At 37.7% G+C, this 27,471-nt stretch overlaps 1 protein-coding gene across 7 annotated transcripts; it reads right to left on the bottom strand.

Moving 5' to 3' along the window:
- On the bottom strand, positions 1–23,905 carry ZNF507 (zinc finger protein 507). Of its 7 annotated transcripts, none has more exons than XM_082320222.1 (7): positions 23,829–23,905; positions 17,767–19,898; positions 16,490–16,595; positions 10,828–10,942; positions 8,385–8,489; positions 4,174–4,308; positions 1–4,039 (listed from the first exon to the last, which is right to left on the bottom strand). In XM_082320222.1, exons 2-7 carry the CDS (start codon positions 19,891–19,893, stop codon positions 3,676–3,678), a joined length of 2,952 nt encoding a protein of 983 aa, XP_082176348.1. In that variant the 5' UTR covers positions 19,894–19,898; positions 23,829–23,905; the 3' UTR covers positions 1–3,675. The 7 variants fall into 7 exon arrangements, with proteins under 7 accessions (XP_082176348.1, XP_082176347.1, XP_082176349.1 ...); XM_082320221.1 differs by having other exon boundaries at positions 23,725–23,877; XM_082320223.1 differs by having other exon boundaries at positions 23,787–23,873.
- Positions 23,906–27,471: the final 3,566 nt, after the last annotated feature.

Genomic DNA, 27,471 nt, shown 5'->3' with positions numbered 1-27,471 from the left:
TTTAACAAAAAAAGTTTATTACCAAAATACAATATTAAAGTCCATACGTGACAAACTCCTGTAAAGCAAAATAAATTATTCTAACATTGTACAGTATTTCAGAAGGTAGTTAAAGTAGTACTACAGACTTTGCTTCATAGTTCCAAACAGTCATCTATCAGGAACACAATCCTAGAGAGAGCTTAAGGCATGCAGCTTAATGTGCTGGATAATTTTATAAAATGAAAGTCATCCTATTTAATAAGATACAGTATCAGAATTAACTGCAGTCTTTACATGTCAGTTTTCTATATTTTTTTATACTTTGGCTATAAAAGCAGTGCCATAGTGTTACAATACCTTTTCTTAAAAAAATACATGTACCCATGTCCATGAATATCAAATGCAAATGTAAATTTCTATTAAATATATCTTAACAAATGTTACTTTGAGCACCAACTGTACATTTTTTAAAATGATTAAATAAGTGCTTCTGAAAGAGGAAAATACAGTAACTCTGACTGAATCCCACTCTATTTTTCCAGGCCAAGCATAAATTGGAAAGATGAAATATGCACCTATTTATCAGTATAGTCTAGTATGAAGGAAGTTTTCTCTTTAGTAGAAGTATAGGCATTTAAAACAAAGCTGCAAGTTATAGTTCATATCACAGAATAAAATCTAATTTAAACAAACAGCAAGTGAATAGCTGATCATCTGATAGTGCTGTGACAGAAGATCTGAAAATATTTTAAAAGCTCAAAGAAAGGGGAAGACCGCAGTGTTGGTGACTTTGAAATGTGCTTAAAAACCCTTACATAACATGCAACCAAGCCAACCGTACACTTTCTAAAGCAGATAACCTGAGGAATAATTTGCTTTCAGAAAAACTAGGTCTATAATTACTTCACATGCAGAACTTGTGATAAAGTCCACAGGAATTGTGAGTGGGTAACTAATGGCAAGCAGCACGGAGACAGTTAAAAAAAATACATCTCTGTGCATATGGGAAAGAATTATTTGTTGGCATTTGCTAGGATTGATAATGGTTTTTAGAGGCAACTAACTTTCTACGATTTTATAGGAACACATGGTCAAAAAGAAAAAAGCAACAAGATGGCATAAACGCATCCTGCTTAGTAATCCCATTACAATGAGTCCTGGCGCATTATACTCAATGCTGCAAGTGTGGCTTGCACCAAAACTGTTAATTTTGATTCAAGGTTACTTGCTTTTTAAGTCTTGGTTCACTGCCATCTCCTTCTTAGTTTATGAATGCAAGGTTTTCACCTTTTTAACTTTCAACAGCTGAGCAACTTTAAAATAATTATCCCTTTACACAAAAATAACAATGTGGCAAAATATTGTTTCTGTGAATACTGATTTGTAGTTTAGCATTACTACGTATCTCTTTGTATCTTTAATTTTTTCAACAAATGGGATCTCTGAAGCAGAAAGTTGAGATGTATTCCAGATAATGTACTATTTTCACATGAATTCTATATCGAAGGTAAAATATTGGTGTCAATAAGACAGTATGAATATCCCATTAAAAGTTTACTATCTCTAATTGAATTTGAGATCATGTAAATAAATTATATTTTTCAAATGTAAAATCCATCTGTAGGAATATGAAAAATAACTTTTAACTGAAAATAATGTATACTTACTTCACATATGTATTTAAAACATCTTAAATACCTGACACAAAAATGCTTTGACATATCCTGACTAATTTTTAAAGTAAAATGTGTACTTTCTGCTATCTCATTTATAAAGGAAATAATAGATATTTAACCCAAAAGAACAAGTCAAAATGAGGAAATCCTTGAAAACAAAAATCATCAAATGTACTTGGAATCTTAGTGCCTTTACCCTGGCCTTTAGATTTTGTGCCGCTTCATAAATTCGCAACAAGACTTGTTTTCTTTTCCGGTTTGCCGTTTCTAGTCAGCGATAGTGCAATGGACTGTACGCTACATATGCCACCTTCTTAGATTTACAGTTGTAGCTTATTTCTGCTAGCAGAAATGTATAAATAGGAAGTAACCATAAAATACTATTTTTCTAAGAGTAAGTCATTTTTTAAGTAATGAGCTACTAAAAATCAGGTAACTGCATCCCCATGTCAGGAACTAGGCATGCTTCTGTGCGTCTGCCATTCATTAAAAGCAAAAATACATGCCCAAACGAGAAAGTTTAAATCTGGCTGCTAAAGGGCTCCTTTGGAAGTGCTACTACTTCACCTGATTGAAGCATATATTTCAAACAATTTAAGTAGCCAACTTTATAAATAACTTCAACAAAGTTGCCAGGTAATTAGCCAGTATAATAATATTCCAAACTGATACATAGGTGAATGTCTTCTACTGCAAACTGCTGTAACTGTAAAAAAAAAAAAAGGCACTGTAATTTTAGAAGCTAAAGGCTTTAAAAGGGAGAGATTTCTATGTGTTTCTTAGAAAACAAAGTAATCCCTAATTCCCTTTATGAATCCATATTATATGCACTAGTAAAATTTATTCTACAAGTGACTGGAGACAGCTTTTGCTTAAAATATTGTTTGCCTTTTTTTTTTTAAATATGATTTTCTACAGGAAGATTACTCTTATCTTTCACTGAATTATTTCTACAGTTACAGCTCTGCCAGACAAATGGGAAATTTAGACAGCCAGTGGGATTTCAAAAAACTCCAAAGCATGTAGGCATTTCTCAAAGTCCCACTTTGTGCTCACCTACAGCTTTAGGAATCTACATAGGTTTAATCTACATCTCTTTGTGGCAATTGTTGTTAGTATCTTGTTCTCATTAAAAAACATTGCTCAGACATACTGCAAAGTAATCACCACAAATTAAAAGTGACATAAGATAAGCTTTTTTTTTAAAAAAAAATAGTTCTGCTGAATGTATCAAGAAAACCATTACGAAACAGTAGGTCATTATTCTAAAGGAACTTTTACACACTATCAATTCAAAACATAACAGTTTTTTAGTTAGGATCCAATCAGAAAAATAGGTATTAGCAAAATGCTTCTAGGCTCCTCAGCTCCTGCTGCTCTAAATCAATAGAAAGGATAGCAGTCTTTGTTGAAGGACAACTTGGGAGTTTGTAAGGCCTTAAAAATAGACTGGGAAAAATGAAACGCCTATGCATGCATGCAAGCACACACATGCCCTCACCCACGTCCCCTCTCCCTACTTTCCAGAATCCAGGCAGTGGGGCTTATGAGATCGTATTGTAAAATCTGTATTTGGTCTGTTGCCAGTTTCAAAAAAGTGGGTAAAAAAGTTCTTTGCTGAAATACTTGGAAAACAACAAACAGGGAGGAAGAAAAAAGCTTCTCAATTGATACAAAGCTTTGATACCTTTGGGTTTTAACATACTGTACTAATGCATTATTACTGACTAGTACCTGACAATAAAAGAAAAAAACCCCAACAATCCTACATTCTTGGCACCATAGAGAGAAATAACAGGTTCAAATGGATCGTTCTGTTCCCCACTCCTTATACTTATCTCTTAAATGATTCATCGATCCCTAGTTAAAATATTGAACTCCTACTGAAACAAGGACTCAGGATGTTCAAATCAAGTTTTGCTCGCAATTCTTCTCTTTAGCAAGTTTCTCAGGCAAAAATTAGCAAAGAAAGAAAATATTCACTCTAGGAAACCCTCTCCTTAACTTACTGCTTCACCTAGTTTGTGCTCTGAGTTGTGCCGTGGTCCTTATTTAGAATGATGTTTATGATCTCACCCTCATGTTCTTTCATATGATCCAGCAGATTTTCTTTGTTGGTAGACTCAAAACCACAAATGCAGCAGCAGAAGAGAAGAACACAATATTCTGTGCCAAGATGGGGTAGAGTGGAGTTCTTTTCTAAACTGCATGAGGTATTCATCAAGTTAGGTTTTTCATTTTCATCAGAACCTGAAATTTCATTCGTAGTCTGGTTAATAGACTCTGTAAAAGACACCAAGTTGTCTGAACTTCCTAGTATAGGTACTGTACTTTCATCTGTGCCTTCCAATAAGGTTTTGTCAGGAAGCTGTCCTTGAAACCTGAAATAATAATAAAAACCGAAAAAAATATCAAAAGGTACAGTTGTTGCTTTTTGACGGGAACTTTATTTTGGATCAGAGTTGGGTCCTTTGAAAATTCTCGATGATAGGGCTTGAAAGTAAATCAGACATACCTGCTGCTTTGTGAAATTGCATCATTAATAGCCTTGTTCACTTGTTCATAGTTATAATTTTGGTCACTTGCATGTTTCCACATGTGGGACTTCAGGGATGGAGGATGGCTACATACATATCCACAGAGAGAACACCTAGGAAAAAAAAAGTGGAGAAGGAAAAAGAGAAACATTTAGAAGTTAAATTTTATTAGTTTAGTAATAGATTAGTTCTTCCAAAAGGATGAGTAAACAGAGAGATACACAATTTCAAGAGGAAATGGCCTCGAGCTGCGCCAAGGGAGGTTTAGGTTGGATATTAGGAAAATTTCTTCTCCGGAAGGATTGTCAAGCACTGGACCAGGCTGCCCAGGGAAGTGGTTGAGTCTCCATCCCTGGAAGTATTTAAAAGCCATGTAGATGTGGTGCTTAGGGACATGGTTTAGTGGTGGACTTGGCAGTGTTAGGTTAACGGTTGGACTCGATGATCTTAAGGGTCTTTTCCAACCTAAACGATTCTATAATTCTATGTCAATTCTCTCCACAGTCCCCCTTTTCAGTTTCATAACTAGGTCAAGCTAGTTTACAAAGTTTCATTTTGAAATGTAAGGCTATTTTTAGGATCTGAGAATTTAAGTTTGCTTTTTCTGACTTCTTAAACAACTGAATTAAAACCTTATCTGTTTGGCCTGTTAAAACTGTTTAAATACTGCAAAAATGCAATAGTTATGATGACTGCAGAAACATGGAGTACATCAGTGTGGTATCTGGCAGGCTGGTAGTGAGCTCTCTTTGCCATTGGTCTGAACCAAGCAGAAGCTGTGTAATTAGCACTGATAATTTTAATTGAACTAATAAAGCCTTTCCTGGTGTAGCATAGATCAGTTTATTTAAGTATCACAGAATTGTTGAAGTTGGAAGGGACCTCTTGAGATCACCTAGTCCAATCCACCTGCTCAAGCAGGTTCAGCTAGAGCAGTCTGCCGAGGACGGTGTCCAGTCAGATTTTGAATATATTCACAGATCGAGATTCAGACAGGTGACAATTTGTCCATAGAGTTTTTCCATCAGCTCGGGCACCACAAGACTAAATTTTCTATTTCCCTATGAGACGCTGTCTTATACAGTAAAGAATAAAACCCTGAAGAATAAATCCTATTTACATAGAGATGTAGCATATATTTATGGACACAAATAACCCAAGACTGATCAAATGCCACAGGACTTTTTTCATACATAAACACACAACAGAGGAGTTTTTTTACAAATGTTTTCTAAGATGATAGATTAGTCATCTCAGCATGAAGGAGATGAGTGATACTGCATGACATCACTCCAGAGCAGAAGACTACTCATGGTAAAGACGACATAGCTCCTTGTCTTTTGGACAAGGAAGCTACTTTGCTTAGCTACCCCTTAGACTTACTTTGGAAGTCTTCAGTTTCTCAAATCACACAGAAAAGACCAGGATCAATCAAAGGCAACCTCGTTCCAATAAACTACAGCTAGGAATGCATCTTAGTCTATCTCATTCCTCAATGAGAGTAAAATGTTTTCTGCTCAAGCAATGTGATCCCAATATGTCACACTATGGTGAGTCTGTTAAAATGACGACTATACTAGGAAGTTTTTGTAAATTTTTAAGACCTTTTCAGAAATATAACCTGGAAACACAAGAAGGCCTACATAAAACCATGTTACATACTACAATTCAGTAAAGTTTTACCACTTCTTTTAATGACAGTAGGATATAATCCTTAAATGCCTTGCAAATAATCATATAAAGGAAACTACTTCTGCTCAGCAAAAGATTGTGGAGAGCAGCAAAAATCTCACAAGTTAGGCGAAGGCATGGTATGTTACCTTGCTTATGTAGCAAGATAATTCTGTCCTGCTGGGGAACAACAGGCATGTCCTTTCAGCTCACTTTATTACTTGATTTGGAATGTACTAGCCTATGTTTCTCTTTTCCTTGTAATTTGAAGCCTTATAAAGAAAATGGATGCTTTCAAATATAGGCAAGTTCACTCTCAGGTTGAAAATCTTAATATTTCTAATAAGGCTGTTACAAAATAATGGCATCATTAAAAATAAGATAAAAGGTAGACCTTATAGTTAATTTATAGATAAAATTAGGCCAAAATAATTTTTTGCAAAACACAAAGATCAACAAATAATCTTAATTCCATCCTATATACACATGTATTCCACTAGTCTTATTATATATATGATTTTTCTCTGCCACTAACACAGCTTGGTCAGTGGGTTGGTAACACAGTGAATGAAGCAACAGTTCAGTGTTTGTTTTTATCCCCTTTTAATTACAGTCTCATTGTTTGAAGTAAATTAATTTACTCAGGTGATTTACTAATCAGATTTACGTTGCTGAGAACAATATCACAAGCCAAATGCTGTCGATTGCTTTAACATCAAAGACACAGAAACTCAATAGCTTTTAGCCTGATGCACTACAATTTATGATCATATACTTAATGTATAGTTACAGTATATGCAAGACATTCCCAGAGAAATAAAATTATTTTACCATTGAGTTTAGTAGTAGAACCCTACTGGTTGACCTATGTTGAATTAATAAACTGTACTGTTCAAGTGTATCCTAAATTGATCTAGTGAGGAAACAATTACCTTGCAGTTTTTGATAGACTACTTCCATGGGGACGCAGGGACCGAAGTGTGGAGGTTTTCAGTAATCTTCTAGTAGTACTAAGAGCACTCAGCAATACTGTATGAAGCGTGACCGCAGAGCAAATAGAACTTAACGCTACTAGGAATGTTTTGGGGAAAAAATGAAGTGGAAGGACTTTGAAGTTGTAGAAGCAGATTTTCTTGAGAAGCAACCCTTATGTGAATGTGATTTATTTGGATTCTTCCTATTGCCTTTAAAGTCTTCCACTAAGAAATGTTCAGAATATTCCTGATTTGCTTTCCTTTCCCAGCTTTTATTTTTTGTTGCAAGTTAGTAGTAAACGATTGCACATATTTGTGCCAACTTTCTCATATATATATATATATATATATATAAAAAAAACCCTCATATATCTATAGACAAACTATAAAGGACACTCATCAATTAAACATAATGACTATTCATATTAATTCTTAATTAGGGCAGCATGATCCCAATCTGGATTCTAACTAACACGTATATGCAAAGGCTGTGCCTAGACTAGGATATTAAATGAAGCCCGAGAACATTCCTGGGTACCAGAATTTAACAATCTGTCCTGGGTTTGGCTGGGGTAGAGTTAATTTTCTTCCTAGTAGCTGGTACAGTGCTGTGTTTTGGATTTAGCATGAGAATAATGCGATATCACGCTGATGTTTTAGTTGTTGCTAAGCAGCGTTTACGCTTAAGTCAAGGACTTTTCAGCTTTCCATACTCTGCCAGCGAGGAGGTGCACAAGAAGCTGGGAGGGAGCATAGCCAGAACAGCTGACCCAAACTGGCCAAAGGGCTATTCCATACCATATGACGTCATTCCCAGTATATAAGTTAGGGGGAGTTGGCTGGGGACAGGCTGGGCATCAGTCAGTGGGTGGTGAGCGGCTGCATCACTTGTTTTTCCTGGGTTTTGTTTCCCTCTCTCTCTCTCTCTCTCTCTCTCTCTCATTGTTTTCCTTTTCATTATTACTATTATTACTATTATTATTCTTATTATCATCATTATTATATTTCTATTATTAAACTGTTCTTGTCTCAACCCATGAGCTTTATCCTACTTTTGCTCTTCAGATTCTCTCCCCTAGCCCAGAGGGGTGGGGAGGGTGAGCGAGCGGCCATGTGGTGCTTGGTTGCCAAGTGGGGTTAAACCATGACACAATCTATAATGTTTAATGTTAGAAGTGTCCCTGGCATGGTTTGGGCACATGCATTCTCCCACACAGTTCCATGCATGCTTTGCTAATTAACAGGGTCCAGAAACTACTTGCAATAGGCAGTTTATATGCAACCACCCCATTCTGGAAAGAAAAAGCCGAATACTGTACCAGAGGGAGGTCATGGACATGTTTAATTAGCCAGCGCAAACATCACCTGGGAATGCCACATCGAATCTCTTTCTCTCTCTCTCAAAAAAAAAAACCAAACCAAAAAGTCACTGGAACAAAGAATGAATGTAGGAGGGAGAATAACAGGATCTGAACTCTGCTTTGTATCTTCACATAACAAAATCACTACTATCACAGCTTTTTGCCAAATTAGAAGTTACATACTTGTACTGTTCCATTAGCTGCACTGCCTGATGCTCCTGGGGGTGGCGCCTCATATGGCATTTCAAGCTATTCATATTTGTGGTGGCGAAGTCACATACTCGACATCTAAAGAGACAACAACAAGTAAACTAATCTGGCAATTAACTGCTAACACTATTCCAGAAATAAAAATCTATGAGAAAGCAAAGGTATCTGGAAAGACTACAGTTAAAGACTAACAATATTTACAGAAGTCCAAGTGATGACATTAACTTTCAATTTTTGGACTGTGAGAATCTTTTGCAGCCCAAAAAAGCCTCCACCTTTGAGCAAGAATCACGAGGCATATGGACGATGTTCCTTCCTGACATCTGTCTTGTGCACCTCTACTGAAGTTGGTAAGCATCACGAAGCATAAGGGAGATGTAGATGCAAGTTGCTTGGCTATGTTACACGAAGGCAAAATATGACCATAAGAGCTATAGGGGACATAGTCTATTTAGAAGTGAGTCTTGTTCCTCAATAATACATGTTCTACTTAAAGCAATAGCCATGTTTCTCATGACATTTTAAAAGCCAAACTATCTATTTAGTAATAAAATGTCTACGTTTCAGACCATTATATCTGAAAGGGAAGTTTATTTAGATTCACATTTAGATTCAAGTGCCCTAAGACAAGTGTGTCACATCATGGTGTCTGAATTTTTATTTTTTTACTTCTGTCACAAATTCTTTGTATAAAAACAATACATAAAACAGTCTGGATCTAGATTTAGATCCCTGGATTTAGATCCCAAAGTATTATACAAAATACTATGCTATTCACAAATATCAATATGCTACCACACAAGCTTCCTGTATACAACATATTGAAACAGAAGCCATCAAGCTCAGCTAAAACTCCCTGTATTTATTAGGACTTCAGTTGTTTCTTTTTTTGAAATGGCAAAATGTCCAATATTTACTAAGTCTGGTCTATAGTGTGAAACAGTTTGAGACTGCAGGATACTTAACTTGAGATTACTCACTTTATTTTTGAAAGGACTTAATTGTGCAGTATTAAAATCCAGAAGCTATCAAATCTACAAAAATGTATCATTGGAGGCTATACAGTTTAATTTCCAGCAATTTTTGTCAAACAAATAATAAAATATATTTACAGTTATAAAAATGGCAGCAACATAGTAGGTTGCTATCTGATACTATGAAAGGCTTGAGGAATACATGTTTCAGAAGGAGAAATACCATAAATACTGGATCTTTATGGTTTTTAGGCTGCGGCTTAAGTATCCTACCAGGTCTGCAGATTTGTCTAAGGGGTTTATGAAAAAATAATAAGAAAAGCAAGCCAAATCAGTAGGCTTAAATTTAGTATGCAGCAGTCTATATCACCAATGGAAAATTTTCAAGGGTTCCTAAATCAAACAGGCTGGCTAACACCAATTCAGAAAACTACGATACACAAGCCACTCTACAGTATCTGCTGTTCCAACCCCACTAACTAACAAATAATGGCAACAGGGAAGATTCTGAGGAGAAAAAAAAAATCTATTTGTATTCCACAGTTGCTCTCTGAGCAAACATCTTGCAAATTTTTGCTAGTGTTCTGGGATATCATTATAATGCACAAATCAAAATACAACACATCTTCCGGGTTTGTTTATCCAAAAGAGAAAGTCCTTGGCTGAGCTCAGCATTTCAAGGTGTTGAGTTTCCAGAATTTGTATTAAAAAGATAGAAGTATATTAGTTCAAAAATTCTATTAACTCGGATCTATTTTCTAGCCACTAGAGAGGGACAGAGATCCACACTGAATGAGCATAGATTGAATTTGCAGGAATTTATGCAGCAACCAATAGAAAAATGCATGATTTATTTTTCTGCTGGGAACCTGAACTATAGTATTACATGTGATTTTACATATCAAAGTTTCGATATAAATCCGTATAACATCCTTGTAGAAAAGTTATAAATTCTGATCCTAAGTGAGTGTGTTAATATTGTTTGAAACCTGTGAAAAAGATGAGGGGATTGGCAACAAGACAAAGGGCAGAATTTTGCCACACTCTAGAAGCCAGTGTGCAAAGTAGCAATATGACAATGGAGAACACTTTGCAATAAAGCAAATCTGAAATGAACTTGAAGTGTGCAAGGAGTTCGAGAAATATATTACTATTCGCCATAGTTCAATATTACAATGTAATTATTTCCCTTTCCACATCTGAGTGCTTAAAACACGCAGTAGTCTGCTATAGCAAAAGAAGCATCCTGGAAAAGTTAGCAAATCTTAATTACACAGCATGAGTCGACCAGCAAGTGTGGCTTCTTCAAATTTGCAGTAAAATTATGTAACTGAAATTCTTTAACAATACCTTCAAAATTGCATGAGCAATTAAGTAACCTTTTTAGTTAAAACAAGTAAACCAGGCAAGTGGCATTAGCCAGCAATAACTGAGACACTTACCTATATGGCTTATCGGAGTTATGAATTCGTCTGTGATTTCGGACACCAACGTAAGTTGTGCTTGTGTAGTCACACACATCACATCTATACAGTTTCTGAACTGAAGACTTATTTCCTATATGAAACAAAATCCATTATTTTAGGGAGTTGCATTCAGCATTGTAAGGAGTTCTTAGATGACAATTTCAGCACAACTGAATTATGAAACATGAATAGACATTTTAAAGTAATACTTTTAAATATCTATAAATATTTAATACTTTTAAAGTATGTGGAACAAACTGGCAATGGACACAGAGATAATAAAGGTATAGTTTATTTACCATGCTGTTCTGCATTCGCCCTACCATTTACTGGAATTACTAAAATTTTAGAAAAACACATTCTTTCTCTCGACGCGGACACTTCCCTTCTTCCTGCAGCTGGGTTAAAATCCTGTGTTACAGCAAAAGGTGACAAAATGTGGGAACTGCTGAACCCAGCAGTTTCACTGCTTTGCAGAATGGATCAAATCAAGGGAAAAGATGGGCATTGAGAAAGGACAAGTTTTAAACTGGCAAACATACAAAAGAAAAGCAAAAGGCCTCCCTGAAGCATCTAAATCCTCTTTATCATCCACATATACTCACACTTGCAGAAGGATCTGAGATGATTAAAAAAAATAGATACTGACCAGATGTGTTAAGAAATAATTTGGAACTTCTCCAAATTACTAAAAAGCAATTGTAACAAAAATCATTTTTTCTTTCCAGAATGAAAGAGACTATTGAAAAATTAATGGTTGCAGAGACAAGGGCTAATGACTAATTTAAAATAGGAAAATGTGTGCCTGCAAGCACACAGTTTGAATATTTTTGAGATGTCAGTGTGTAGACTTAAACAGCCCTATCCCTGCTCCCTCACTGAATAATGGAACTGATTTGGGTTAAAATATTAACATTCAGGAAGAGGGATGGTATTTTTTATGCAGGTCATTTTCCCATTCCAGCCTATCGTGCAGCCTTCACGCACTCCCCAAACGAGGTAACAGCAGAAACATGAAAGAACACCGATGCTGGAGCTGTTTAAATCAGCACTACTGCCAAAAGAAACAAACTAAAATCAAAGGGTTTTCTTTCTGCATCCTACCTCTTCACTAGCCTAAGTAATTCTACTTCTTTTTTTTCCCTCAAGTGCAAGTAAGGTGCTGAAGTTCATTTTGTCTTTACACCAAATTCTTATTAGCTGGCTGAACGGCCAAGCCACTGCTCTCAGTTACGTACATGGGCTTTGAAGAAACTCTGATAGAGATCCTTAGAGAATTTCTCTGGTGGGTAAAGATCATTACTAAAGTACACCCCCAAACCAAAATAAATATAAGATTCAATAAATAATGTGTGGGAGACAAAGTAAAGCTCAAATCTTCCAAGAACAGACTTCAGAAACTCTTCATGCTCATATGAAGCACATCTCCAGAACAAACAAATCATTACTTTGTGTTGTGAAGGGGTTTACTACCAGTAGGATACACCAGATGACCCTAGCTGGAACAGAAAAGGGTGTATTAGCTGGATGTTTTTTAGTAGATATTGCCTTAAGAACTCTGATAATATCAGCAGGTGATCTGCTTCCCAGGCTGCCCAGCTCCTCCCCAATCCAAAAATAACTCCCCTCCCTGAAAAATGTAAGTTCTGATTTCCCAAATGGGATCACTCTATTCTGAATCCTGAAGAATTCTGTTGAAGGCTTGTCAGGGTCAAGAGCCCTGAAGGTCCATGTCACACTGAGAGGAGGGTCTGTCTGCCACTGTTCCAACTTGCAGTTTGAAAAGACAGACAAGCTTGAAATTTGAAATAAGTGACTGTCCAAAAAGATGGAAAGTAGACTTTTTAGACACGTCTCTGCTTAAGTCCAAATACCACGAACGTCTCTCCAGTTTGGAGTAATAAAAACTGACCAACCCCCCCTCCTTTATCACCTCCTGAATTTCAATTCTTTTTAGCTAAAAGGGAGAGAAGAGAGGAATGAGACAAGTAGATTGAACTCAGGAGGAACTGTAGAGTTTATCGTGAAAACAGAAGTTCCGTCCCTGAGTCCAAAATATTGAACAGGTTTTGTAACGATAATTTTGTTCTTCGAGTTTCTTCTTGATGATGCTGGACTCCAATAACCCAGGCTGAATCTTTTCATTATCAAAGCAACAATTAAGAATCTTTATGTTAAAACTCTTTAAGGAAACACTGCAGAATAAACCAGTAGAACGAGTCATCCAAAATGGAAGTTCAACTTTTCACTTTGATTTTTTTTCCACAGGTGGGCACTGAATTATGTCAAGAAAAGTTTTAGATCTATTATTCTGAGGGATACAGTCACACAGCTAACTTAAACAGTAATGGAAAATTACCACTAATTAAACTTTAACTTCAAAATCCAGCACTTTTGGTTCAAGATGCAAAGTAATTAGGCAGGGCTGATAATCCCAGAGGGTTATTCTGAAGAATATATAGTATGTCATATAAAATAAAATAGCAATCTGAATACAAAGACAGTCTGAAATAAAATTTGAATAATTCTGTGTGTATCAAGACAACAGAAAAAAAAAATTTTATATTTTCTACTTTAAAACATGACACAGTGCCCACTCTTCTAGCTTTCTTATAAAAAATAATATGGAATATATAACATGCACTCTTTGCAAGTCAAACTTAAAGCAAAATATTTCAGAATTTTTCCTACAATATGCTCATATAGTAGAATTTATTAGGTTTTTTTTAATGCAAGTTATCAAAACAATTTAATTATATACCTGGAGACTTTGGAATTTGTATTTCTATCATTATACTTTTATGAATGCACATTTATGTAGAAGACCTCAAATGAATACAAAGACACTTACTGGGCTGCAGATCTATGGGAAAGCAGGGGTTGTGTGAAAGTTAAGCTATTGCATGCTCTACTTGAATTGGTTTTCCATCTTAAATTCTGCAGCTCTAGAATAAACTGCTTCCAAATGTATTTTCTGTTATGAATTTGGTATTTTATTGGGCAGGCAGCTTAAAACAAACAGTATCTAATGAGATTTTTAAAGCATTATGCAAACATATTATCCATTGCATAGTTATAAGTGGCTAACCGCCCAGTAGCACACACTTAGGAACAATTATTTATACCAATCACTACTTTATATTTATTCCTTCAACAAAATGCACATAAATTATAATACATCATATAATCTCTCACTGTTGCAAAGTAGCAGTCGTGTCCCCCACCCCCTCCACTGGCTTATTTCTTGTGGGTTTGGGGCCTTTTTTGCTTTCTGGGTGGAGGATATCAGGTCTCTTAAAAGTGAACATGGAAATGACAGATCTTTGTTCTAGCAGTAGTAACAGGTGCTCCTGTAATGCTGCTTATTACCCTATTCCTTCATTATTAGACATTTACAATCCGATCATATCCAGTGTCATAATGCTCCCTTTTAATTTATTGTACAACCATGATGAATAAAGAGACTGTTAGGACTATTTCATAAACAAGATAGGAAACTGTTCCAGCTCAGGCATCTTTCACATGAACAGATGCTTTGCCATAAACTTCTTTGTTTTGTGTCGCTTTATAGGGATGACATCTGTTTGACAAGAGATTGCTGTACTGCAGTGGTGTTGCAATTTGATTATAAATTGGTTCTGAAATAATTTAAGCATTCCACAGTATGAGTTAATAAAAGTTTAAAAGTAGAAAAGTAGAACTGTTTTCATTCAAGCCACATTACTAAATTTCATGTGGGGCAAACAATTAATTAAAGTGCATGGCGGTAACGCTTCTGTAAGACAATAATGAGCAAAAAATGTTTTAAAAAAATCTCTAAAGTAATTAAATTGAAAGCAGGCAGTTTTCTCGAACAGGAGCTCCTCTTTCATGGAAGTTAAGTTACAAGATCAGGATATAAACTCTAAAACCACCTTATTAAAACATAATATTTTCAAAAGCAGATAGGCATCTTGTTTTTCAGTTACCTTAACAGGACTTTAGTTCAAAAGGTACAGTATTGCCCAAAATCTGATGTTTCAGGCGTTGCTGTATCATGACATCTTTAAAAATACTGATTTAAAACAAACAAAACGGCGTCAGAATAGTCCAAGCTGTGCTCATAGATATTTCTAACCAGCTAAACTAACAATGTTTTCTTTGCTATCACTTCCATTAAAACATTTATGCTATTTCTTCTGAAGAAAAACCCCCACTACCTAATGGGGAACATTCCCAGTACCAGCAGACCCTCCCTAGCCTTTTTCCTGTCTCCCCCTGACTTCAGATGGCTCTCTCAGGCTTAGGTCTTAGGGAAGTGCTAAGCACTACAGATCAATTTCCTGAGTTTAAATGCCTTCTGCATTGATGAGAGCAAAAAGGAGTTGGGAAGAGTCATTTTACCTGAGGCTGATAAGGTAATTAACTTTTAAGTTTCTAACTTGTATACTGAGAGCCAGAAAAAGAGGCAGCATGAGGTAAGACAACAGAAGTCCAGAGTTAAGGATCTCATTTTATTCTGACATGTACCATGTCGCTTTGGACAACTCATTAACGGTTCAAGCCGTCCACCCTGGCTCATGCTGGTTAGTACCTTTTTTCACAAGTAGCTGCATTAATTTCAATGATTACTTTCGCACTCACTGGTCAGCTGTAGAAGTGAGAGTAGAACCCAGAAATTTCAACCGCAATCTAAGTACTATTATAGTGCACATTTTGCTATCTAAACAAAAAAGAGGCCACAGTTAGGACAAAAAAGAGCTATGTGCACAAAATGGAAATACTTCAGCCCACAGTTGTTCAGAAGTAATATAATTACTAGTATTTTTCCACAGTGCTCTAGAATTGCAAAATACTAATAATTACAGTGTTGCCTTCAGAATAAAAATGCTGTAAATATTTTCAGTAACTTTAACTCACCAGAGAAGAGGCTGCATTCAAAGATTTTAAGACCACATTTTTGCCTAAACTTCAAAATTTGGCTATTTTTTCCCCTGTTTCACTACCTTAACATGCCAAGGGTTTGGGTTTTTGTTGTTGTTGTTGCTAAAACAAACACTATTAAATTATAAGCAGATACACAGTTAAACAAACATTTAGAAAATGCATACCTACTGTTACCCTGGCAACTATTACAGATACAGGTTGCATTTTTAGAATGCCTTACGTTTCCCTCTCTAGGGCTAAACCAAATGACTCATTTTGGACATTACCATAATTAAACAGAAATTTCTAAACACAGAATGGACGTTATTGTATGTATGTGCTGACAGCAAAGTACATTACCACAGTAAGTTTAAAAAAAGGCTTTCTTTTGTTTACTATAGGTGATTTGGAAAATACTGTAGCTGCTGAAGGAAGGAAAAAAAGATTTTTTTCTTAAAAATTCGGAGTAATACTCCATACCAGTTGTTTTTAATAAGAAGAAATACAAGGTCTAATTACAGGGGCCAAAAATGTCTTACCTACCAATAACGTCAGTAAGATATCGCAAAACTGACTGTGGTAAGTTTTGCACACTGAAAAGAACATACATATAAGGTTACGAACAGGCATGAAGACATTTCAGCATGAACGAGATCTTAAAACCAGTTTTATACAAACAGAAGTAACGTTATGAGTGACTTTTTGTAATTTCAGGTGTAAACATAAACAGTACCTTCTCTTTCATCTGCTTCATTGGAAACTATTAGTTTGTTAGATGTAGCTGTTGAAAAAATATCTGGAAGACTGTGTTGTTCTCTTTCATGATTTCGCAGTTGGCTCTGAAAAAACAATTTCCCACATTTAAATATACACTACAAACATACACTACTCACTTCAAATATTGCAATAATTTATGACATCATTACTGAAGTTTTAAAGACAAGTGTTATAAAATGTATGTTAACATATATACATATTATCCCTCAGGTAATTTTACGAGAAACAAAACAAAGTAAATAACATTAATTAATAACGTAAAGGATTGATGAGAGTGACTGAGAGGATTATATAATTTGTGTTCATTTAGAAAATAAATTTCCTTCTTCCTCCATTCCCATAGACAAGTGGCAAACAGTTCTTCCTCCAGAATCACTATACTCCAAAAGCAATATTAGATTAGATGTCAGAGGGTGGCTTGTGTGAAAATTGACTCAAGTTTTCATATAGCCTAGTGACTTAAGAATATGTTATTCCTGTTTCTACTTGCTTGGAGAGGAGAGGGGAGAGAGAGCCTTTTACTACCCTAGCTGTACATTTTTTCAAACTAGGACCAAACAATGGTAAATATGGGAAAATTTAAAATACCAGTGCCTACAAGAGTTTCAGTTGCACAGCTAGATACTGATGCTATCTATTCTATATTCCTGAGTACTGAACTGTGTACATAGGAACACATTCACCAGCACTAATGCTTGAAATAAGGATTATATAAATGGCGGAAGAACACTATTCTGTTCTGCTGTGTAATCTTTCAGATCTAAGTTCTACAGAACATCCAGCCCAACACAACAGAGGAAAAAAGAAGAGTTTCTGCTTCAAAGTGTCTCATGTTACCCTCAAATGCCACGATTACTTTTGCACACACTCACAACTAGCGGGCACGTTTGAACATTCTGTTAAAGTTTCAACTATTAAATTCTCTGATGATTCCATTTCTTCCTGTAGTTGCTACACGTGGGCAGAAAAACAACATGATATTAACACGTCCATAAGATCGTTCTCAGGAAAATAACTTATGTGAGGAAGCAAGTTTATTTCAGTGGGTAAGGCAGAATAATTATAGCTGAATTATATATTCAGAAAGTGCTGCTGGCAGTAATCCCCAATTGTAATGACAATGAAGCCAGGATGTCAGACTGAATTAAGTTAGAAAGAGGGATCACGAATTATTAAAAAAGTAGCAAAATAGGTTATTTAGCTATTATAGACAGGCACAGGAAAGAACTTTACCTTATAATGAAAGGATTCTTCACATTGCTTGCACTGATACATTCTTGTTTTGCAGTGGTTGATCATGTGGCTCTCTAAATCCTTACTATTGTCAGCAATGTGTTCACAGATAGGACACTGGTACGGCTGCCTCTGACGATGGACTCTCAAGTGTTGTTTTATGTAGCCCTTATTACCACTGCTATAATGGCAGAGGCGACAGCGGTAGGGTCGATCTACATTAGGTATATATTCTACTAGGTTACTTCCAGGAATATTTGCATCATTTGCATTTTGGCATTGTGCGTTGTCTTGTAATTCTTTCAAAATGTCATCATCAGAAGCATTCTGATCTGTCCTCTCCTTCAGTTTTTCAATGACAGTGAGTAGTGACATACTGATGCCCATTTTAATTGGTGCTTCCGATAACTCTGGCCTTTCTTTCTGTATCTCAACTATTGCACATTCATTTTGGTTTAAGCCACTAAACTCCTCTGAAGGATTCTTAAGTGAGGATACCACTTTAGAATGAGCCACGCATGGGCCATCAGCTTCTCCCTGCCCTGCACCTGCATTCACCGCATCTTCTCCAGTCAGAGTCCTGAAGCTAGACCTTGTTAGCTCTGCAGCTCTGATAGGCATTGTAACAAGAGCTTCTGCAGCTAATGAGTGTAGGCGTAAAGACTCTGAATTTGTCCTTCTTCGTGCAGGAGGCACGTTTTCATCAGTTGTTACGTTTTTATTAGAGCTTAATTCATTATCTTTCTTCTCAGTATTATTCCATCCTATTATTACTTCTTGAATTTCATCCGAACGATAAACTTCACCAGGTTCTTCACAACTAACATGGGACTCCTCGGAGATTAAGTTTTTTTCTGTTTCCATGTCATTGTTCATCAAGAAAGGCTTTTGTAAGACACTTTCTTCAGCACCTGGCAAACGCTCTACTATTACATTAACATGACCCTTTTTATTTGGACTACAATTGATGATTTTCTGTGCTGATGAAAGTAGGCTATCAGTTATCATATTATCCTGTTCTGTATCTGATACAGTCTCCTCTAAAACCTCTGTAGCAGGAGAATGCACTAGAGACTGATTTAACATCTCTTCCTCTTTTACATTTGTTCCTACTGGCAATTTACATGACAGTTGCTCAGAATTGCAAATCTGAAGTTGAAGAGAAGGTTCACTATGGATATCAAGTTCATTGTTTTCCAAAGAAAGAACAACTGTATCCATGCTATGAGGTGTGTGAGTTACAACTGTCTCTGACAAGTTGGTAGTTTCATTTTCTTCCTCAAAGATAGGATAGGAGCAATCAACCTCTCCTGCATGTTTCCAAGCGTGTGTTTTCAACATTCTTTGCTGACCGCAGGTGTACCGACAAATTAAACACCGGTACATGCCATACTGCTCGTAAGTATACCATTTTCTCCTACCCATTTCAGGCAGATGAGTAGACTGATTTATATCTTTACATTCCAGATTTCCTGTCTGATCAGTCCCTGATTTGACACTTCCTTCCACTGGCCCTTGCAAAAATGAACTTGCGACATTTACGCATTGCTGCACTTTTGTCTGGATGCTCTTTTTACCATCATTCTCATGGTAATTTTGGAAGTGGGATTCAAGTTCTTCTTGGCTTTTGGAAGCAAAATGACATTCTGAGCACATTAATATCACTTCATTTTTCTGCCCATGTTGTTTTATATGTTCTTGTAGTGTTAAGAGAGAAGGTGATAGAAACTTACATAGACTGCACTGGTAGCACGTCACCTTTTTTTTGCTTTGTGGAAGACATTCAGTCACAAAATAACCTGCTTGCAACTCTTCAGTCTTTTTAGTAGCAATAACAGATAGCTCAATCGTTTTAGCTGGGATTTCACAAAGACCGTCTGCATCAAAGGGCTGTGCAGAAGCATTAGGATGGGAACGTTTTTTCCCTATTAAAAGGCATCTTTGTGACTTCTCACTTTCAACTATTTTGCTTAGTTTCTGGATAACATGGATTAGTGGATCAGTTTTACATTTTCTCTGATCTTCACTGTTCTGCAGTGTTGGGCCAATGACTGTTTCAGAAATCAGCACAGCTTCCTGTTCCCCAATATTTGGCATCAATAGTGCAACGCTGCTTCCTTCTTCCATAATACCTAGGAAAAAGCGTTTTATAAAAAATTAAAATTTATACATGCACAACAATAAAAATACAACCCAGTACTATTCGGATTTCTCCCTCTACTAAATATGGAAGCCTAATGCCACTAACTTAATAAAAACTTTCAGGATGGCTATATAAATAGCCAAAGATTTTGACGACATTTAGTGGACAGCATAGATGCTATTCAATACAGCAGGACAGAACAATTCCAAGAGAGCCTATAACTGCCTGCCTCCAAGTTGTACAAGGGCAAGATAAATATTTTTCAAGTATAGGCTGATTAGCATTGTTACAGCTATTGTCTTTTTCTTTGCAAGGAATACACATTTGAATGCTAGACACTTAAATATACCAATCAATAGTAACTGTCATATTTATGTTTAAAAGCCACGATATGATACGAAAATGTATTCCTAACATACATACTCTGATACACTGATGTCTCCTAAAGCAAACAACAATTTGCAACAACATAATTTACAAAAATAAGCATTTTTTTTCCTTGAAATGTTAGGAAAAGAAAGTAATTCTGGTATTTACTTGCATCAGTCATTTTGCTATGACTGTATGAAAGACCATTCAAATGTCAAATCATACTTCTTATTATAAATGTAATTTTCTAGAAAAGCTACTAATTGTAGCTTTTTCTACAATACCTTAATTGTAGGGAAAATCAATAGGTGCTAAAATTATGAAGAGTAATTTTTTTCTGTTTTGAGGGGAAGCTAAAGGCAATAACTATTTCCACTTACACTTCCTTTAAACATTTCTAACCATAAACCACAGTGTTGTGGTTTAACCCCAGCCAGCAACTAAGCACCACACAGCCCCTCGCTCACTCCCCCCTGGTGGGATGGGGGAGAGAATCAAAAGGGTAAAAATGAGAAAATTCCTGGGTTGAGATAAAGACAGTTTAATAGGTAAAGCAAAAGTTGTGCATGCGAGCAAAGCAAAGCAAGGAATTCATTCACTGCTTCCCACCGGCAGGCAGGTGTTCAGCCATCCCCAGGAAAGCAGGGCTCCATCACATGTAACAGTGACTTGGGAAGACAAACGCCATCACTCTGAACGTCCCCCCCTTCCTTCTTTTTCCCCCAGCTGTATGTGCTGAGCACGACATCATATGGTGTGGGATGTCCCTTTGGTCAGCTGGGGTCAGCTGTCCCCGCTGTGTCCCCTCCCAGCTTCTTGTGCACCCCCAGCCTCCTCGGTGGGGTGGGTGAGAAGCAGAAAAGGCCTTGACTCTCTGTAAGCGCTGCTCAGCAATAACTAAAACATCCCTGTATTATCAACACTGTTTCCAGCACAAATCCAAAACATAGCCCCATACTAGCTACTATGATGAAAATTAACTCTATCCCAGCCAAAACGAGCACATTCTAACAACATCAGTGTGTTATGAACATTATTCTCATCCTAAATCCAAAATACCGTACTATACCATCTACTAGGAAGAAAATTAACTCTATCCCAGCCAAAACCAGCACACACAGGCAATAATGTGGTACTGTTGGAGGTTAAATTAGAAGACAATATGTATAAATTTACATGAAAACATACTTTGTGATGTGGGCAAAGCTGTGGGGTAAGGGGTGGAGGAGCCAGACAGAAAGACTTATAGTGGAATTTAATCCTGAAAAAATGTCTAAAAATAACCTATTCAAGTTCCACTATATATACACACATATATTTTATACACAATATATATTTCTATATACTATATATAAAATTTAGAACATAAAGAGATGTCAGATATTTCTTTTATCAGTCATCCTTGAAAACTTATCCCAGGTTCTTTCATGTGGATTTTTTTTTTTTTTTTCCCCCAAGAAACATACACAGGCCAAACCAGAACTTCCAGAACTGGTCCTAAAGAGTCATGAAATCCACTCTTTTCTACTTATGGCTTTAGTATACAGCATTATAATGAACAGACATATGAGAATGGGTTCTGTGGTGCCCCTTTCCCACTACAGAAAAATTCTGGGCAGAACTATTCAAGTTACCTTTATTTGCCATTCAACTGACAATTCCGGTTATCATCTGAACTATCAGTATAAGCAATGTTAATATCATTCACACTTCATATGCTCATGTAAAATATTTCAAGTTGAAAATGCAGCAATATTGTCAATTCTGAATCATTAAGAAAGACAAGACTACTCTCTACAGTGTTACTATTTTTCAGTGTTAATTTGAAGAATATTTACTTGGTAGTGGCTAAAATCTACATTAAAATTGAAAATTTAATAAAATATAAATAAAGCCATAGGACAGTTGGATCCATGATAACTAGAAAACTAAGCAACTTAAGGCCTTATGCCTTTAGCTGGATCTATGTAAACAGATTAAAAATTATCAATACTGCACTGCAATCGTAGATAAATTGGAGGAGATAGAAATTAAAAAATAAATACATTTAAAACAAAGAAGGATCATTTGACATAAGTGTATACCAAATAGCCTGCTTATTTAATTCAAGTTCAGTATCATCCTATTAACAGGAATCAATGTGCGTATCCACAGAGTTACTACTAAACTGAAACATCCAAGTATTTAACTTGTTAAATATAAAACAGTAGATGTCTCAATGTGCATTTTCTGCTTCAATTTCTATTATCTGCTTGGTGCAGTATATTGAATGACTAACTCTTGTCTATGTGGCCAGGAAAAAATTTATCCTTTTCATATATCTCCAATTACATATTAACTTTAAAGAAGTTTAAGGTTATTATTTGAAAACCATTCTATTTAGCTGTACAAAAATACTTTGTTGTTTGTTTCATACTGGCTGTAATACGTTTGAAAACCGTTATGAAAAGTAAACAAATGCGCTTTTCCCCCTGAAAGCAGATTTAACATTACATGAAGTGCTCAAAGGAATAATGTCTACTTGAAATATTTTCAGTCTGAGAATGAGTTAAATAAAATTATAAGCACATGGTGCTACCCTAAATTATACTCGGTACTTTTAAAACTTTGTAAGTAATGCTAAATAGGCAGATATTTTCCCTTTCACTAAGAACAAAGATGATTCAATCTCCCATGGCATAAAACTTCAGTCTGGCAAATTGCTCTGCCAGCACGAACCCTTTGCACAACCCACCCGGTAATTAAAATACGGGGCCTGGGGATGACAAAGGGGCCCGAAGGGGAAGATCCAGACCAGAGGAAAGCGCCTCTGCGCTGGAGCTGCCGGTTCCACCTGTGTCAAACACGCCCTCGAGAGCCCGGCAGAGACAGGGTGAAATGCCTCCAGGACTAGGGAAAGCCAACCACCGCTTTGCACAACGCCGCACTCGGGAGGCCGGTCTGATCACATCGCGGCTCCTGAGGGCAGGGAAACTTCAGCAGCGGGAGCTCTGTGCTGCCAACTGCCGCCCCCGGACAGCGGAGCCCCTGCCCCGGGACTGCGGCTCGGGGACGTCTGGCCGCGGATCCGCGACACCCTCCCGCGGGACCCCCCTGCCCCTCCGCGCCCTGGGCCGGCCGCCCCCGCACCTGCCGCCACTCCCCGGGCGGCCCCCGCTTTATATCGCGCAGGTGCCGCCGGCGCGGCCCTCGAGCAGCGGGCCCGGCGCCCCAGGGCGGGCGAGCAGCAGCGCCCGCCGCTCCGGCGGCCTGAGCCGCGGGGAGCTGGCCCGCCGGGGAGGCGATGCGGTGAGGGGAGGAGAGGGAGGCGGCCGCGGCCTGGGCCCGGCCCGGGGAAGGCACCGCCGGGAGCCGCAGCCGCCCGCGGCTCCGCACATGGGCTGCGGCGCGCCGCCCCGCGGCCGGCCTGCCTGCCTGCCCGCCCGCCGCCGCGCCTTGCGCCCTACCTGCCGGCCGCCGGCGCTGCCCGCTCGCCCCGGCGGCGCCGAGGGCCCGCCCCGCTTTGTACCTGGGCTTTAGTGAAGGGAGAAAAGAAAAATTTTTTCCTCACCCCCGGCCACCGCTTCAAGATGGCGACGATGGAGACCGTATCACGTGACCGGCGGGTCCGGGTCAGGTGACCGGCGGGTGGACGCTGCCGCCGCGCCGCCGCCGCCTCCTCGCCGTTGCCACGGAGACGAGCGCGGGGCCAGCCGCGGCCGCGCCCCGCCTCCTCGCCGCCGGGTGCCGCGGGGCGCGCGGGCTGCCGGGCGCCTCCCCGCCGCCGGCCCCTCGCCTCCGCCCCGGCTCCGTCCCCACAGCGCGGCGGAGCCGCGTCGCGCTGCGGCTGTGCCCCTCTGGCCCGCTCCGCGGAGCGCTGCCCCCGGGCTCCTGCACGGGCGGTGTCGGTGGCTCCATCGATACGTGAATCACCCCGACTTCAGCTTCCACTCAGCGCGGAGACCCGACAGCAGCGCACAGCCGCTGGCGATGGCCCCGTGCGGCTGAGCTGGTGGCTTTATTCAAAGGCTCAAAATAATTGGTGTTTACCTTGCAGTTCCTGTGCTTAGGTGACCTCCTGGCTCTTGCCTTTGTCAGTCAGGAGTCGTCAATATTCCGGTATCCAGTGCCAAGGCAGCGCGATGCGCTTCAGGAAATGGTGTAGTCTCTCGAAAAGTATTTTCTTTCAGCACAGTTTTCAAATGATAAACACCTATAGTTAAAAAAAAAAAACCAACACAACACAGCACGCCCCACGTTTTGAGTCTAAAATGGCAAGTCGATGCAACCGTTGCCATGTGTAAACTGCAGAGAACGGACAAAAAGGTTTGGCAATTTAAGCTAGCAGGAATACGGAGTTGAAAGTGTACGCTGGGTGTCAGGGGCAACCTTAGAGCTGCCTACCAGAAATGTTACGTGCTGTGAATTTATGACATATTTCATATAAACTGAAAAGTCTGGGGAATAACGAGTTTCAGAAGTGGCTCGTGGCTAGGTGATGGCAAGTAAAGTCTAATGTTCATTTCTGCAACGGGGCTTGGAGTGTATTGATGTGGATGGGTCTACAGTTGGATTTGGGGGGAACCTGGTAAAATTGTAGCAAACTTTTGCAAGTTCACTTTGTCCCTTGGCCTGGAGTTTTGTTAACGATTGTATATTGTTTCATAGGGATAGGAGATGCATTTGAAATATTGGCAAATCAGTTGTTCAAGAGATGGATTTAGCCATCCTTTCAATAGGCATTATTTCATCTCTAATTTTACTTTGTTCCTTTGATTTCTTGAATTATGAAGCTCTGTTTAATTGTGTGAAGTTTTAAGACACCTCAAACCATATCTTACAGTCTGTGGCTTAGTAAGATAACTTTGGTAAGACTTTGGTAAGACTTTTTTTTAAAAGAAATTGCTGTGGGGAAAATGCAAGGATACAACCTTTCTTCTTATATTTCATTTAAAAAAATAAAATTGGAGCTGCACAGTATTCACAATGTCAAATGTAGTAGTAGTAATAATAATAGCAGCTTGTTTCAGCTTTTTCTGCCGTACTGAATGGAGTCTTTTCATAGAAATGTGATTATTTTTCATGGACCCTGTTCCTTTAAAAGCTGAGTTTCCACTTCTGTATTTGTCATAGTTTAATTAACCAGTTATCTGAAGTGAATCACTCTTGTAGATACAGAACTCTCACCCTCCTTTTTCCAATGAAAATATGCTAGGATCTGATACGTCTGGATTAAAAATACTGGGTTGATAATGAGTAGTAGTCTCCATAGACTCTGTTATTCTTCTCTATTGTAATTAAAGCTGGACTAAGTTAAAGATTTCATTCTCTGTGTAAGTATGATTGTACAACAAAAACAGATTTAGATTTTACACTTTTACATTAATTTGAAAGGCTTCTTAATTCACGAAGTTTTTTTCATGTTTTTCATTTTCATTGCTTTCAAGTTGAAGGAGACATGAAATCAAATGAAATTTGGCTAAGGCAACTGTCCCTGAGTGGTAGAGATGACACACTTGTATTGAGCATAATAGGTTCAGAATGTTGATGTTTTTGTAAAAGTTTATACAAAATTGCTTCGTAATTACTGTAAATATGTACAGAATGTCAGTGGCATGAGTTTTATAGTAAACATTATAAGCTTAATTTAAAAGAGTAATACATAGTCTAGAAACACCAAGTAAATTTAGAGCTACATCAGCAAAGATGCTATCTTGAAGTAAATACATGCAAAGTATACACACTTTTTTGTGTACACTTTTAAAATAAGAGAAATCTACATATAGTAACTTGCCTATAAGGTGTCTGTTTATTCTTTCTGGCCTCAGTCTCAAACTCTTTTCAGTCATCAAGATTAATGCCTAGGCTTATTTTCATTAATGACTCGTACAGCAATGAGTTATATAGTTGTCAATAAGAAATTCAATTTAGCCCATGAGTTTTCTACACTTTCGTGCCTGGCTGTTCCAAAACCATTCCAAAAGCTTTATAATTTTCACATTATTATAATGTATTATATAAATGGTGTCCCTGGATCTCCTGAGTGGAGATTAAACAAACCGCTTCATACTTCTATGTACAACAGAGGTGAATCTTGCATGGAGCACTGGTTGGAATGGAGGCCTTGGCTTGCACACCTCGTCCTGGGTGAACACTGACCAAGAGCACTGTGGGAGCACTTTGAATGGCACGTGAAGAAGTAGGCTTTTTTTCTTTTCTATTTCGCTGAAGTTTTAGGTCTTGGCAGCCTGGAGGTGGCCTTTGTCTATCATGAGGTAGATCCACCATAAAAAAGTGAAATTTGCAGTAGCATTGCAACACTGTTGGCAACTAGAAATTTTTCTGTCATCTTTGTAGACTAACTGCAATGCATGAGCCTGGACTTATTTTTCTCATTCTTTTTGGATGACAGAATCTGTTTCATATTGTCTGTATCTGCATACGAGGTTTATCTGCTCATAACTGTTCTGTTTCTGGGAAAAAAAGTGCAGAGTGCATAAAATACAATTGATTATTATACGAAAAATAAAGTTTTGGGAATTTCTCAGTTAGAAAATGGTGGAAGAATTTGCATATATTTACATAGGTGCATATGTATTGGCTACTTTGATTTATCATGCTGGCATCTTGCGAGTCCTTGCTGTGAAATGGAGCCTCATGCAGGGGACATACTGATCCTGTAAATATAGAAGTTTGCAAACCTGGTGTGTAATGTATGAAAATACAGAGAGTAAGAGAAGAGTGGTAAGAACACGGTAGAGGAAAAAATGATACTGTGTTATTTGCTTATGACATAGGACCATGTTATATTCTGAGCGAAAATATTGCAGACAGATCAAGAATTATTAGAAGTACTGAAAAATTATACAGGGAAGAATAAACACTGCATTGCTTCCTTTAGAGACACAATACAACAGAACATGATAGATATAGAAGGATAATAAATAGTATGAAGAAAATAAATTACAGTTTAAATATGCTTCTCCTATTGTTAGACTAATGAGATACTCAGTGAAGTTGAATGGTTGCATTTTCAAAACAGGTAAGGCAAGTTTTGGATTTTTTTTTTTTTTTTTTAATATATATATGCGTAATTACCCTCTGGAACTTGTTGTTACAAGATATTGTAGAAAACAAAAACTTTGTAAGAGTTAAAAAAAAATAGTTAAATTTTCATATATATAGAGAGAACATGTACAGCTGTTCCAGATAGA

Source organism: Platalea leucorodia, assembly GCF_965183815.1.
Source record: "Platalea leucorodia genome assembly, chromosome: 8".
NCBI lineage: Eukaryota > Metazoa > Chordata > Aves > Pelecaniformes > Threskiornithidae > Platalea > Platalea leucorodia.
The sequence above is the reverse complement of the archived record's forward strand: the minus strand, read 5'-3'. Positions and strand labels throughout refer to the sequence as shown.